General features: G+C 37.7%; 1 protein-coding gene across 1 annotated transcript in view; it reads left to right on the forward strand.

Moving 5' to 3' along the window:
• Positions 1–7,349, forward strand: part of LYPD6B (LY6/PLAUR domain containing 6B) — a 28,110-nt gene extending 20,761 nt beyond the window's left edge. The window contains exons 2-5 of the mRNA XM_053471810.1: positions 4,383–4,544; positions 4,869–4,967; positions 5,297–5,427; positions 6,852–7,349. Coding sequence (XP_053327785.1) covers positions 4,433–4,544; positions 4,869–4,967; positions 5,297–5,427; positions 6,852–7,019 — 510 coding nt within the window. The 5' untranslated portion in view covers positions 4,383–4,432 and the 3' untranslated portion in view covers positions 7,020–7,349. The remainder of the gene's footprint in view (positions 1–4,382; positions 4,545–4,868; positions 4,968–5,296; positions 5,428–6,851) is intronic.
• Positions 7,350–16,991: the final 9,642 nt, after the last annotated feature.

The raw sequence follows: 16,991 nt of genomic DNA on the forward strand, positions 1-16,991 counted from the left end.
AGTAACATTTGGGTTTTTTTGGGGACTGATATTTTCTACCTTTGTGACATTTTCTGACATTTCTAAAACCGCATTGATTGTGGTTATGATGATTTGATGCAGTTTTTAAAACTTCAAGACACAGAATTTTCTTTTTAGAAACGAACCAAACTGAAACATTATAATTCTGAATATATATATATTTAAATGATTTATTTGGTGTATTTTTTATTTTTTTTTTAAATCAAAAACTCTAAGATACAGATTTTAAAAAAATGTAAAAAAAATTCGATTAACAAATAAAAATCATAATATTTGCCCCCAGCAGACGCCTAGGAACTTGGGTGCAACGGCTCCTCTAACCCAACTATTTATTCACCCATGGCTGAAACAAAGCATTTTGGAAAATAATATCTGGAGGGTCTCTACCGCTTGTTAAAGCTGATATATTACACCTTGCTTTCATTTTTATTAGGTATTGATTTTCTTTCATGTGATCCCATTCAGAGCCCTTGAAGCGAGAGACTCTTACGTTTTCTTTCTGAAGACTAGGCATGAGTTAAAATCAGAAGTTAATGGTTTGTTTCCTCTAAAACAAATTCCAGGTAGTAGCTGACACGGTTCATTTGCTCTGTTTAACTCTGCTTGTATGGCGCTCTATCAAGGCAGAAAATATTTTGTTAAGAAGTCAACTGAGACCAGAAAGCGACATTATATGGGCTCCGTTGGAAGAAATAAAAATGTTTATTTATTAATAGCCAAATTAACTTACACATTCTAATGCTTGGATTTAGGAGTTAGATAGATACTGTATTCTTTTGAATTTGCTTTGTTGAGCTCCAATGCATGTAACGCTCAACACGCACCCAATGATTATTGTAAGCATCAGCTCGAGGTCAGAGACAATCACATATCTCCAACTTTTTTCATGTTTGACACTTGATTTAATAATGATTTAATAACATTATTGAAAAAAAATAATTTTAAAAAAGTTATAGAATCCTCGTAAGAGACCTTAGATCCAAAATGGATAATTTGTAAGGAAAATATTGAAATAGTGGTCGATGCATGCTCTAATTCAGTGGTTTATTTTGGCTTGGGCAGCCCTAGACTTGACCCAAGGAAGCTGTCTAGCCATCTTCTGCCACTTACCTCCCTGACCCTCTGTTCGCCATGGAGGTTGTGCTGGTTAGGTACCATCCACCATAGTCCACATGGGTTGGTTAGAAATACCTAACTAGCCCACGGGCCAGCAGCACACAGGCCAACCTGCCCTCGGTTCTGTGGCTGCTGCCCCCTGGAACTGGCACCTTAGGCCTATAGTTGGACTTGGCATCACTCCTCAAACTCCACTAGGGATAAACCAATCAAATATCTGGCATTGATAAAAAGAGCAATAACTATTCTTTTCAGCGGATGCCATCTCACGCGCATTAATGAAAACCTTTCGCTACGCAGATCAACTCGATCATTTTCTTTCTCCAAGGTGTAGAACAAAGAAAAAACAATCAAACCTTTTTTTAGAAATGCAGTCTTCTCGAAAAACAAATATGATTTTAACACGTAGATCACTGCAACGGCCATTAGTTATTGCTTGGGCCGTGACGGTTTACCTTTCACATTGTGCATTCGCCTTCCCCACGGTGAGTATATTTGAAAAGGTAATTTTCCATTGGACATATTTATATTTAACTTGGGTTTGGGCCAGAGAGATCAGCTCCCGTTGCCAGCGCTTGCTTTCATGGTACTTGTTACATATTGTACTGTAACACCAAACGAGAGAAACTAATGAACAAGGACAGATTTATCTATACATAGGGTTTTCTCCAATTTAAATAATAACAAATTTGACAGATTTAACGTAAATGGGGTTTTTTAATCATCATTGGAAATGTTTAGTAAGAAATATAACTTAAATGGATATTGTATTACAGTGTGGGTTTCTTTATAGAATCAGCAGGGGTGGGCTGTTACTTATAATCCTGGCAGGAAGGCAGGCAGGCAAACCAAAGTAAAACTGTTTCAAGGAAAGAACAGAGATTTTCCAACACTAAACGCATTGTTATATAAGACAAAACCTATTCATTTCGGCCAGTAAGTAGAGCTTTTTCACTCAATACTGTAATATCACTTTAAGAGACCATAAAGCATGTGTTGCCCAACGCATCAAATAGTCAAACAAAAGCAGAATGTGGGCAGCGGGTTCATTGTTGTTTGATAATGTGTTTCCTGTTTTAGAATATATTTATTCAGCTGAGCTCGTGATAAGAAAGTCAGGTACGGGAGAACTGGGTGCGGCGATTGGTGTAGTTCTGCTGAAAATGGCTGTCCTCATTCCCTTAAAGGGACACTAATTATATATATATATATATATATATATATATATATATATATATATATGTATTAACTATAAGTAGAGCCTGCAGCGCTCATAATTTAAGATCAGTGTTATATTTCAACTTAGGTCTAATTCTCTATTGCGTATGAGTCAGATATTATTGACTTCTGTGTGTAAAATATACTTTTTTAGCAGGGGAAACAATTATTAATAATATTATTATTATCTTTTATTTATTAGGCGCCAACATCGCTTTACAATTTCATTGGGGCAGTAAACACATACGTAACGAATATACATTAATACATCCGTGAGCTTGTCTTCTAGCCTTATGATACTTCTTAAAATTTACAAAAAAAGCTTTTTTTTTAGTATTTTTTTTTTTAAGACTAAACATTTTGATGACCTTGTCCATTTAAATGTTCTGCTAATTAATATTGAATACTGTTGTAAAAGTGAATATCCCGCATCAGAACAGCTCCAACTTGGTCATGATGATGTAACAGGGTGGGTGACTTATTATTATTTATTATTATTATAAATCTGGGGTAATTCAAGCAGAAACAGGGTGTTTATGGAACAAAAAGAATACCAAACTTATTTATCTGAAAATATTTCTTATGGCATCAATGAGGTAAGTGCTTAGCTCCAAAATTGATTGTTTTCTCTTGATCAATACACTTCTACATTCACAACGGCTATTGCGCAAGGCTTCGGTACAGGCAGAGCGCTGGGTCCTTCGGCTCAGAGAAGGAATGAAGTGTTTTCCTATATATTTTACTATAAGCGTCTCACCCCTAGCTGGGAACCACTTTCCAGTCTGATGCCTTAGTGCCATAATAATATGGGCATTGAATTCCTGCTCTTCTGTACGGAGTGTTGATTAAATTGGCCAAGGTCCAAGCTTTCATGGGCTTCCTGACATGGACTCCCTGGCCAAACAGAAACACCCGTAATATTTGTTTGAGATTATTCAGAGTTCAAACGCGGAGCAGAGCTTTGACTCCTAAAATTGCCGCAGTAAAGTAACGCGTTCAAGGAATGAGTGAAACCTCCCGGCTGGAAATGCCTGCCATGATACGTGTCAAGGCGGTATGCGGAAAGCTTCAAGATACAATAGACAGGCTTTAGTTTTCAACACAACCGAAAATAATCATTCAACAAAAATGTATTAGTTATATATTTACATACACAGTGCTAAACCACCATGGGGGGGAAAAAGAATATTGATTATAACTATATATATATATATATATATATATATCACTGGGAAATTATTTCATATTGGATTTTATTTCCACCAAAGCCATTTATTTTTGTATAGAATGTCAAGTTTGGTGAAACATACATTTTCGGAAAAACATTTTTTTTCCCCCTCTTAAATAGACCAGCTCAATGCAAGCAAAGAACAAAATCAGGAAGAACTTAAATTTGCAAAAATGCTGTTTTTTTGGTTTTGTTTTTTCAATTAGTGGATTATTATCAAATGAGAAAGAAAAAAAAAAGTTTAAAAAAGTCAATGTTTCTGTGCACACATTATTAAAGCAGTTTTTTGTATGTACCCCAATGTCACATAATTTTGTATGTTTTTATATAAATGTTATTTTTTAACTCTAAATATCCTTGTGATTCCGTATGGACACCTTATGCCACCAGCCCTCTACATCACTATGCACCTTACTATATACAGCCAATATATTACTAGACTAATTAGCTGCTAAAATTAGAAACATTATTCCTTCTGTGAAACAAATTTTGGACAGGAACATTTAATTGTCATGTGACGCAAAAGTAGACAGTGATTGGTCATTGCCATGGAAACGGCAAAGATTTCTTAAACATTTTGTTATCCAATCAAACTTCAAGGTAAAACAATAAAATGATGGATCTAATAGGGTTATTTTTTACGTAGCAGAGATAGCAATTAACAGCACATTGAATTACATCTTGTTGCTGGGACATGGTAACTATGCGTTTGATCCCTGGGACTTACATTGCGTCTTTCTATCTAGAAAACGTTCTCAGTCTATAAGATCTTCGTAAACAGACTTTCTTTTGATTTCAGGCGGTGACGGCTTTTCGATCGTCTGATCGGGAAATATCCCGCCCTGCAGAATGCGGATATCCCACCTGCTCCCTCTGTGTGCCCTCCAGCTCATCGTATTAGCAAGATGCAGAACGCTTGCCAAAAATATCAACTTTCATAACGTGAGACCTCCACTGGATCGTACGTTGGAATTCTTTACCTATTCGTTTGTACATTCACAATTTGTTCAAAACCAAAGATCTCCGTCTCGGGTTATTGGGTTATTATTTATTATTTTATATATATATAGCGCCATCATATTCCACAATCACTGTACAATGGGTGAACAGGACGTAACAAGCGTGTTTTCTTTGTAGGTATCTTTTATATTGTCGTCATTAATACAATGTATCGAGAGGATCGCATGCTCTGCTGGTTAAAGTCAGATTTCATTCACTCATAATTTCTAATATATTAAGAAGCTCTGCAATGAGTTAATGTTTCTGGATCTTTGTTTCATTGCAGCTACGCCGTTCCCTAATAGCTTCAAGTGTTTTACATGTGAAAGGGCTGCGGATAACTACAACTGCAACCGATGGGCGGAAGACAAGTGGTGCCCCCCGAGTAAGTAGGGCTTTTTATTACATCTCACATTAAAGCGATGTCTTTTATAATAATCATATTTCCTATTTATACATTTATTATTGTGACCATTAGGGACACCAAATACTGCGATACACTTAAACCAGCAACTATTTTGAGTCTGTAGAAAAGAGGGACATCAGGGGAGGAAAAAAGTCGGAAGGCATTTGGGTTCCAAAGGGAAACTAGGCTAAACATACTAGCATGCCACACTTAATATAAAGCACGTTCACCCATCCTTTGGATTGTAAACTCCAGCGTGCAAAGCCTTCCACACCTTCTCTTTTCACTTACAATCATATATATTACAGATACTCATTATTGCAAGACGGTCCACCATTTCACGGGCCATGGACGTAGCAAATCAGTGACGAAAAGATGTGCCACTAAAGAGGAATGTCGCACGGTGGGGTGCCACCACCACCGGGACTCCGGCCATTCCGTAAGTGTATTCTTCCTTTCTTCTGTGCATTTATGTATCTGTTAGATTTATTTATTCTTAGTTACCCCAAATTTTAAACCTGATAATCACCCAATGTTCCCGCGACAGCATGTAGCTACTTCTGCGTCTTTAATAATGTCATTACTCAACTTTGGAGTCTGACATCATGCATTTAACCCGCCATCTCTGACATCAGACTTGCACAGTGTTACCTTACACAACATTTGAGCTGCTTCGTAACTAAAGTGATTGCTCTAATCAGAGCTTAGGCTAAAATATGTACTTAAAATAATTAGCTTTCCTTGTTTTCAAATTGCTTTAGTGCTTTACTTAGTGGCAGAAAAAAGGACAAAAAAAAACCCACCCAAAACAAAACATGAGCCGACGGGTGATGTTTTGGGATCCGCATATTTTTACTTTGATGGATGATGTATTTAGACGTGAATGCCAAACGATCCTCTCGGTGTGGAATGAAGGGGTAAACGGTCTGAATGGAAAGCAATCCAATAGAAACCCCACCACATTATATACACCTTTTCGTAGTCAAAACAAAGTGGTGTTGGCTTGGTGGATCAGCCGCTCACCTTTGGTCATGAGGCTGTAACGTGCTGTATACGTTGTCAACAGATAAGCAGGTGTCACTGAAACGTAAACATCCATTAAAGGAACATTCATTTATTTTTCCCAGAAAAATAAACAGTCAGACTCCCTTGAGGCCGTCGGGTTCCTCACTGTCACAGACATGACTCTGGTGCCACCATCAATAGATCCAAAAATGAGCTCCTTTAACATTTTTCAAAGTTTAGTTTCTAGGTACTTACAAAAAAATATATATAAACACGTAAACACCATATCATATCATCTCTTACTACCACTTCTCTATATTGTATTGGAATCAGTAAAGCTTGACGTACATCTGGTGGCACCACATCAAACACAGAAATATATACATTTTCATTAACTTGGTGTACAAATGCATGAATGATCTGCAGGACACTATTCCAGGGACACATGTCCCAGTATCACTACATGTTCGGGAATAATGTTTTTTTTCTATAATAGAAAAAAAAATATGTATTTTAAGTTTAGATGTCCGTTCAGTAATAACGGGCTTAATTCAATGACCCTAGAAGCTAGACTTGTAAAGATTGCAAAGTAAAAATATATTTATGGATTTCAACAAAGCTTTTTTTCTCTTTAGCCGTCACCTTTCAGAATCCAGAATACATTCGGGGAGTTTATTCACAAACCACGTATTTCAATGAGTGTTAGTAAAAAACGGAGGCTTAGATGGGCCATGGAATCAAGTCAATTGTCTTTTGTTTCAGCCATCACACATTCAATGGATAGCACAGATAACCTTGATAAAGCGGAACTTTTTGTTTCTGGATAAGAATTAACATTTTCTCTCTTTATATCGCTAGGAGTGCATATCCTGTTGCGACGGAATGATCTGCAACGTGGACGTTCCAACAAATCATACGAACGCCTTATTCTACGCAATGAGATCTCATCGAGCGTCAGGCGCATCAAGACCCAGCGCTCACTTGTGTGGAGTTCTATCACTTTTAGTACTTCTCGTCTTATTCTAACCCAACTGAAAGCTTATTCTCGAGATTGCGACTTCTTTTGATGAACGGTACATGTCGATGTAAGCTCTTCTACGAAATCACATACTTGAAAGTGATCCATGGCTGTGAAAGACTGTGTTTTACCGCATCGGTTTCAGGAGACGGAATTATGCTATGGACGGCAATCCAGAAGCCGGAACTGTGAAAGAGACGTTAATATTTTTAATTTTTTTATATTTATTTATAGGACACGATATTGCAAACACTTCATATACATAAAAAAAAGGGGCTCGATAATATATTCTCGATGGATCGCTAAATTATGCTTCCTTTTTCTCAGTGGGTGGGTTAGATAGATTCACGGATTGATGATATTAACAAAAATCAGTAACTAGAGATTCAAGCATGGGACCTACGTGAAAAAAAAACGACTACTTGCCATCCCCCTCCTCTGTATTTAAAGCTGTGATTCATGTTTGCACCATCTTCCAGAAGTTAATTATTATTAGGGCATCGTCACCTAAACAAACTTTACATTAATCAATTGAGAAAGGAAAGCTGTCTATGGTGTATTCAATAAAAAGTGATCTGTATGGGATGTGATGAAACCTCTCGATTCGTCGTGTTACAAGACAGTTTTTAATGTAAAATCCTTTTAACAGAATTCATTTTTTTTGTGCTTTATAAATATAGTGTATTTTCAGTTCTTCTGGGGCTGATCTAGCGTCTACGTGTTGTGAGCACAGGCCCCTCGAGGAGGAAAAGCTCAATGGCGTCTGTCTCTTTATAACCATATCTGGGAGCTTCCCAGGGCTGGAATTAAGAAAGCCCCTCAGCACTTTTTAATTGAAACAAGATACATTTTTGTTATCCTTGGTTTAAACTGCTTTTAAAATGGTCCAAAAAAGCCTGTGCTGTTTTATAACGTTTGTGCATCTTCTTTATCTGTCATTTGTTTGATTTATCGTTTATTACGTTTTTAAGATGTATTATTTGTATATTAAATATTTTTTTTCTAAGATGTCCCGTGATTATTTTTTTTTTAACCTCTTGCTTGCCTTGTTAGTAAGGCATTACCTTTACCAACTCTTTCTGACACACAAAGGTTGAAATCAGGATGACCACCTGCAAGTTCTGGTGCGGTTGGTATTACTACTATTGATGTTAAATTATATATATATTATATATTGTTTTATGAGAATTTCATGCACACATATAATAGTTGTGCATTCTGTTCTTGTAGTTTTTGCATAAAACACTTAGAGACCAAAAGATGGAACTATCTGTATATAAACTTCACCAATGAAAACTGGGGAGCTTAAGCAAAAGGAAAAAAACTAAAAGAAAAAACAAGAGTGTAGAATGTCCAGCAGCGTGAAAGATATAAGAAGGTCTTTCATAAAGTGCAGGATACTTCCATAAAGTAGATAAAAAATAGACCAGAATGAATAAATCAATCGATAAATAACTTGCAAAATCACAAATGATGTCCTCTAATGTCCTCAAAGTCGCATCGGTTAACGCTAACCATTAACCAACAGAGCATAAACCTGTCGGTACGCGGACTTATTCCTTTAACGGCCCGGCCATTTAATTATTTTTATTTTTATGGGCTGAATCTCATTACCCTTTCCATAGCCCGACCATACCTGGGTCGTTTTTAACAGTCCGTCACAAATGTGCCAGCAGGTAAAGATATTCTGAACGAACCCACCTGTGTTCAGGTAGCTGTGATATACCGGTGAGAAGGGTATCTATCGGGATACTCAGATATTATTCGAATCAGATTATGAAGGTGTCGGCTCCGTATTGCGTGTACCTGAGAATTTACACGTTATCTCCGGTACCCTGAGCTCAGCGTAAAGCACGGCCCCACACCGGTTCTAAAACATGTGAAATGTATGTGTAACGTTATTGAAACGGCTTAAATCAGACATAACGGGGGCTCTGGCACCTGGGCCAGGGTCGGAGAGGGCGCTTGCCCCTCGCTGATGTCACATCGGCTTCAGGCACAGGGCCGATGGCGCCGGGTGGCTCAAGCACGTCCCTAACCCTGCTGCCCCCCTTGCCCCATAGCACGCTGCTTAAACTTTCCTAAAACTATAATAATCTTAGCAATATACGGTTTTCTGCTTTAATACGTGATAATTCATTACTCTTATTAGCAAAGTGCATTATCTTAATGTCATATATAACTAAAATGTACATTTTCTATCTTTGCCAGTAGGGGGTGCTCTTTATTTTGTGTAAATGGTATAGCCTCCAGTAATATATCAAAGCTATCGTATCAAAAGTGATTTAATAAATTAAGTGTAGTAATAATCACATTTAGATAGCCGTTTTAACTCATTGTTAAGCTGAGCACCATGGAAGACATGTTGTTTCTGGGTCACTGCGGGGAAACTCCAGGTCATGGTCGTCGGCTGGACTGCCCGTCGACATCAGCGGGACCTCCTATCCACATCTCGCTCGGGGGGGGGGGTTCTGGGAGTTCCCAGGTATAAACATAGTCCTTAGCCAGGGGGTTGCCCCCTGAAAATGGGGGCCATCGGGACACTGTAGGATATACCTGATTTTTTAATCTATTTTTCTTTCCAATTTGTGTAAAGAATTCAGGGATTTTGCTTCATGGGTCCTTCAACAGGCCTGACGAATCGCGTGAAATTTCACCTTTTGTGTCCCACAGGGAATAAAAAAGCGTCTTCTGGCATCGTGTGTGTTTACAGAAGGCTGTAACTGCTCGGACATGTGTGTGAAAATTCCCTCTCCCATTTAGTTTGTGAACACGCTGTACGATTGCTGCAGTTGGCTTTTCATTCGAAAGAGCAAATATTTTGTATGATAAATAAACACCACAAAAATATTTTTGTACAAAACAGATAACAAACCTGTCTAAAATCACTGGTATGTAAAAATAAAAAAGAGGTGTGAATAAATAACTGAAGGTTATGAGGGGTGAAATCCATTGGGCCGCCAACACTATGGAGATGAAGGGCCCGATCTTCTAAATAAAACGCAGCCATTTCCAGCCTCGCCCTAAAGATATTTTGATTACAAGCTTTGGTATAAGTGAGCTACCCACTGGGTGACTGTGAACAGCCAACTCCTATCACTCTCAGTAATAAATAACGGTCGCTGTCTTGAAGATATTTGATCGCAGCACCCCGGTGCGTGCACACGCATTTATCCATACCTTCTAACATTCCAAAATAGGAAAGAGGGACACTTCTATATATAATTATTTATTTTAAAATCGCTATTGCGCAACTCGCCAATACAAGCAATTGCACTTTACAATGTAGCATCGCCACTTAAAACACGCCTTATTTTTGTCAGCACAGGCACGCTTATTACAGGTAATAACACACCTGTAACATGCATCATCTTATATATCAGAGCCCCCACTAGGTAACAGCAGACCTGTAACATGCATTTTCTATATCAGAGCCCCAGCCAGGTAATAGCACACAGTAACATGCATTATCATATATCAGAGCCCCCACCAGGTAATAGCACACCTGTAATATGTATTATCATATATATCAGAGCCCCCACCAGGTAATAGCACACCTGTAACATGCATTATCTTATATATCAGAGCCCCCACCAGGTAATAGCACACCTGTAACATGCATTATCTTATATATCAGAGCCCCCACCAGGTAATATCACACCTGTAATATGCATTATCTTATATATCAGAGCCCCCACTAGGTAATAGCAGACCTGTAACATGCATTATCTATATCAGAGCCCCAGCCAGGTAATATCACACAGTAACATGCATTATCATAAAGATCAGAGCCCCCACCAGATAATAGCAGACCTGTAACATGCATTATCTATATCAGAGCCCCAGCCAGGTAATAGCAGACAGTAACATGCATTATCATCTATCTCGACCCCAGATAGGTAATAGCACAAGGTAACATGCATTATCATATATATATATATCAGAGACCCAGCCAAATAATAGCAGAGAGTAACATGCATTATCATATCAGAGCCCCAGCCAGGTAATTGCACACCTGTAACATGTATTATCATGTATATCAGAGCCCCCGTCAGGTAATAGCAGACCTATAACATGCATTATCATATATCAGAGCCCCAGCCAGGTAATAGCACACAGTAACATGCATTATCATATATCAGAGCCCCAGCCAGGTAATAGCACACCTGTAACATGCATTATCATATATCAGAGCCCCAGCCAGGTAATAGCACACCTGTAACATGCATTGTCATATATCAGAGCCCCAGCACACAGTAACATCATACCTCCCAGCAATTCAAAATGTGATTTTTTTTTAGTCGCTCTCGCGGAACTCACCAATAGAAGCAATTGCACCTTAGAATTTTGCGTTGCATCGCCACTTTAACGCTTCATTAAACTCTTCATGTCTCCCAGGCCATGTATTCTGTATAATACATATGGATGGGATCTGTGTGTCTCCCTATATTCTGCCAGGTTCCCGCTTAACGTAACGCAGAATATTAGCGCCGGGGAAACGTGTCGGTGTAAAGCTGATATTGCACTTTAGATGGGTTTTGGTGTTTGGGCTCTCCGGTGGAGCACTTGGAGAGCAGGCTGGCCCACTGCTCTGCATTGTGGATGTTGCGGGGAGACTGCAGGTGAGTGCCCTGATTTACCTCACCTGTAAAGATAATTAATTACAGGAGCTGTTAAGTACTTCCTGCCAAAGAGGAAGCCCGGGTTTAACTTCCTGTGAGGCATTAGGAAGCTGCTGAGAGGTAATGCTGTTGGGACATGGAAATAAAAACTACCCCCCCCCCTTTATTTTAAATTGTAACTAATAGAGAACAGACTTACTACCTGGCGATGTACGTACAGATTATGGCATAAGCCTGAAAATTTTATTTTTTTTTTTACTTTCTTCTTCAGGAAACTCAAGGGAAGAGAAGAGGAAACAAACCCCCAAGGTAAGAGTTAAGTCTGCCGTCTGCACAGGTGTTAAGAATGATTGATCCTTTTAAAGGGACCGACTTGTATTGACAATTTTAAGGCTAAAAATGGGAACATTAGGATACCTGGTAGGTGCATTCAAGATTCCTATATATCCATTAAGCATAAGTTGTTGGTATATTGGGTAATGGCTATACTAGCCTGGATACTTGGCTTGGAAACTTAGCAGATACGCTTTACATTCACATGTGGTGGAGCAGATCGGTTTGTATGTTATGAAAATGTATATTCAAAAAGGGACAAAGTAACCGTAATGAAATTCCACAAAGTATTATTTACTTTTAAGGAAAACAATATGTGTATATATATATATATATATATATATATAGATCTAGATCTATATATATATAGATATATATATATATATATATATAGATCTAGATCTATATATATATATATATATATCTATATATATAGATATAGATCTATATATATAGATATATATCTTATGCAAGTAATTTAAATTGGAATCTTCTAAAGTGCCCCAAATGAGACATGAACCCCAGTAAAGCAGTCTCTGAAAATTAAGTTTTGTAATTCACATTCTACTATTCCCAAAACAAACCACCTATACATGTGTTTATTTCCCCAAAATGTTTTTATTCTCTTCAGATTTGATTCAGGTTAAATGTATGGCTACAGTAAATTAGAAAGATACAAATTATGGTTTAATTAATACAATATTGTTCATGAAGGGGTTAATGTTTCAACCATTCCAGATGTGCAAAGTAATTCTTCTATATCTTGTTTTCAAGGATAGCCGGCTGCTCCAGAATCGGCCTTCTCAGATTTCTACGGATTCCGTAATCCTCAAATAATCAAAAATGTGCCCCTGTTTGATTGTGCTTTAAAAAAAAATCCTAAACCACTGTGCAGAACACATAAACAAAAGATACAATCTTACAAGGTCCCCGTTACAGGAACGTGTGTGGCCTTAAAAAAAAAAAAAAAACAAACAAACAAAAAATACACTTTGGGGTGGAAAAAAGTAGTGTTCACCTTAAAGAGACAGAATTTTCATTAATGTTGATTTATTAATAAAAATGTTATGATTTATTACTATATAAAACAATTAATATTAATAATAATATTATTACATTTGAAAGAAATCCCAAATAATCACAATATCGTATAATCAATTGAGATAGAATCCCTGCTATTTAACTAATTTTTTTAAAATTGAGTTATTAAAAATTGGGTTTAACAGCAAAAATTAACCCCTTCACGACAAGGCCCATACATGTACGGGCTCACAATGCACAATGTCATTAATGGGTTTAATGTCCTTAAGGGGTTAAACTTTTGTTAGTATTGATGTGCATTGAGTGATATTTAAACAGCATAGGAAAAAAAAAATCATTTTCAGCATAAAATTTAAACCCGGGTTAGTGATTTGGAGTTGCAGTTTTTTATGAGCTGCCTCATATGCAGATGATTGATGCTTCAAAATCTTGTTATGCTTTATGCCCCGATGAAGAACAGATTATCGGGTCTAAACGTTGGCATTTTCATACATAGAATTTTTTTTTTATAAAGACTGCCCACAAGATCCTGATTATTGTAAAATGGGCAATAAATGGATCAATGTTACATTTGCCAAATTTTGCAAGTTTATATTTTTTCAAACTATCAATACTGGAGTTCCCTTTTGAAACAGAATATTTAGGAAGCCTCCGTGATGCCTTCTGGTCTTTTGACAAGTGCTGTCCAGCAGATAAATCACCCCTACCCGTTTGTATGTGCAAACAACGACTTTACGCAAGTATCAATGCTTTCATTCTCTCGCTATATCATTTTTCATTCATTTCCCATGCTCTGAAATCACCGCGCATTTATTAACAGTTACGGATCACCGAAAAAAGCTCACGTCAATGAACATGCATCATTATCCACTTGACTAAAACACCCCCGCAGTGATCCACTCGTACTGTATTTTTCCACCATGTGGAAACATGTAATTCAAAAGCCCAACATATTCATATACGGTATAGAGGAATGTGAATTTTGGGCCCTTTTTTTTTTTTTTTTAAAGAGGGCCGTGTTTACTAAACTAGGTGTGTGCAACTTAATTAAGCATTACGAAGGGCTTCTACAAGGAAGGGCTGCACAATGCATAGTTACTACAATGACTTGGCTTTCAACCAGATGCAGACTAGCGATCTGGAACACAACAGCAAATCGCCGCATGTGCAGTCGTACTTTTACTCGAGTCAATTGTTTTAGCATTAACCCTAACGATAAAATAAGTAAAAAGTGGGTAATACGATATTTATGTGTTTATAAATGCCCATGAGAACAATTTGTAAAACTGCCCCTATTTTCAAAAACATTTCGAAATTCCATTTTTTTTTATATCGTTTTTCTTTCAATATTCACTTTTGTGAAGGTGTGTGGAGAGAGTTTTAGCAGAATAGAAGGCATTTATTGAATGCGTTTCCAGTTATTAAACAAGCAGTTACTTATTTGCTAACAGCTATAAAACCCACGAGTTCAAGAGGATCATTAATCACAAGACGCATTATTGAATTCCACCGACCGGAATTTAACTGCATAACCATCTCTACTGATTTCATATAATTTGCCTTCAGAAGGATGCGGGTTCTGTTGGGTAAAATAAACTTTGCCAAACTTTGCGATATGTTAAATAAAAATATTTCTAGAATATTGTTTGAATGTGCTTAAAATTGTTTTAATAAACATGAGAATAATAATAATAAAAAAGTACACCCATCTCCTATACAGTTTTTGTAAAGGAATTCTGGGACACTGACTTATAACACATCCCGTAATCACCATACAATGTTCTCCAGGGCTGGCGTTCTAAAATAAGAAGTACTTAATAACTTTGCTTTGGTTCATCATTCAGGTATAAAGCATGATGAGAACAAAATGTTCTAATCAGGTTTTAGGGCGAGCCATTGAGGCAGTGTAAGTGTAATTACATACAAAAGAACAGACAGCCACATATTAGCTTGCCTGTTCTATAGTCCTTTTCGGAGCATTGCTTTAATTAATTTTTACCCTTACAGAGGGAAAAACCTCCAACATATTAGTCTGATTCAGCCCAGAGTTAACCAGGACTAAAATGCAAAGCCAATCTCCTCAGCCTAGCGAAGCCCAACACCACCAGATGTTTCAGCCTTCAAAGACCTTGTCAGTCCGATGTAGTCATTGTCCTCCTAGGCAGAAGAAAGCAATGAGGTCCATGTCTAGAGGCGCTTTACTCTTGGGATGAATCCTAAGAGTTCCCAAAGAGGAGAAACTGCATACAAAGAGGTATAAGAACAACTCAATCGAAAACGAACAGCAACTTAAAAGACTGCCTTGGGCAGCTCTTGGGGTTCACCGTAAGAATAATGACGAGTCCAGATGCGGACCGACATGCTCAGTTGTCCCGCAATATAAAACCAAGGTCCGTGAAGCCGTGGGTTGGGATGCACAAGGGGTAGGTTATTAAGCGGCTATCATGTGAGCCAGTCTCACAATGCAACTGTTCATTATTATTTATTGTTTTATATAGCGCCATCAAATTCCGTAGCGTCCTTAAAGAAGTGGGTCTTGAGGGATTTTTTGAAGGAATAAAGGCAAGGAGGAGAAACGGATAGACCGGGGGGAGAGCGTTCCAGAGGATAGGGGCAGCCCTTGAGAAATCTTGTAAGCATCATCATACGAGACTTTAAAAGCAGCCATTTCTACCAAAAAGCAAGTTAAGGAAGTAATATTTTTTGGCATGCTTAATAGGAAGATGTCTTAAGCTCTGAACGGCCATATGTGCTTCTATTGCCGATTTTCCCAGAAGAGGAGACAATGAATTGTTCTTAAAATAATCTGTAGTGTTTAGTTTGCTTTAAACCCTACCCACCGATTATAATGTAAGGCTAACCCAAAAAACAAGTCCAAGATAAACTGTATCTTCAAGGTTCCTCGTATTCCGAGTATCTCAGAGAGCGGTCACTCACTCAGATAGCACACTCGCCAAGTATTTGCTTTGTTAAATGCTTAGGAGCACAACCGTTTACAACCCTTATCACATACATTAGTAAAACCTAGACAACAGCTAATACTCCACCAACTACCAGACATGTCATTGATCTAAAGTTATAAGATCAAGATTATGACGCCAAGTCCTTAATCATGATATCAGGCTTTATTTTAGCAGTTGCACCAATATTTACTTTTTCTCTAATCTCAAGAGATTTACTATCTATAAAACTATGTGTACATGCAATAAACAGGTTGGATTTTATGATCCGCACTCCATCATGTCATGGCAGCTGCTTTCTGAGTTTGCAGACGATTTGGTATTTAAGAGTATAAAAAAATAATATATAACACAATTTATTAAATTCACATATAGATCACACAGTGTTTTAGCTGACTGTAAATGGTGGCATTAATAAAATGCCCTTTCTTTGGAAGGTCTGTTAAGTGAGGAAATGGTTTGGCCACTTCTTGAGCAGAAAGAGGAATAAGGAATTGAATATAGCAGATTGAAGAGATAAGAGACAATAAAAGATAGAAGAAGATTTGGAAGTGGCCAACAGAGAAGGGCCATTTTTGACCAAACCAAATGGGCCGGGAACAAAATTCATTGCCCAATGGGCCAAAAACCACCCAAAAAATGTTTCTGAATCCTTTTTGGCCCATTTGCACATGTCTAATCTTAATGGCCTGTCCTCCAGTGCTTCTCTGCTCAAGGGCGTCTTATGCTGTTACAAAAAAGATCCAAATACTTTACTGACGAGCTGGACAAAGACTCTTGGTGAGTTGAAACGTTGCCACCTTTGTTGCAATAAACACCTCCTTTATTTGGAAGGCTGAGTGTTTGCTTCGAGAGTATTATACAAAGAAAGAAACCCACAAAGGCAGTCCAGAACCAACGCAAACATCATCCGCATGAGAGAACAAACAACCCAACACATACAGGTCAGCTTTCATTGAACTCAACGGTGGAATGCAGTAAAGTATCCCTGGTGATCTGTGTCTTTCTGAGGGTGAAACCCAAA

The sequence above is a fragment of the Spea bombifrons genome, chromosome 7 (assembly GCF_027358695.1).
Source record: "Spea bombifrons isolate aSpeBom1 chromosome 7, aSpeBom1.2.pri, whole genome shotgun sequence".
In the NCBI taxonomy this organism is placed as follows: Eukaryota; Metazoa; Chordata; class Amphibia; order Anura; family Pelobatidae; genus Spea; species Spea bombifrons.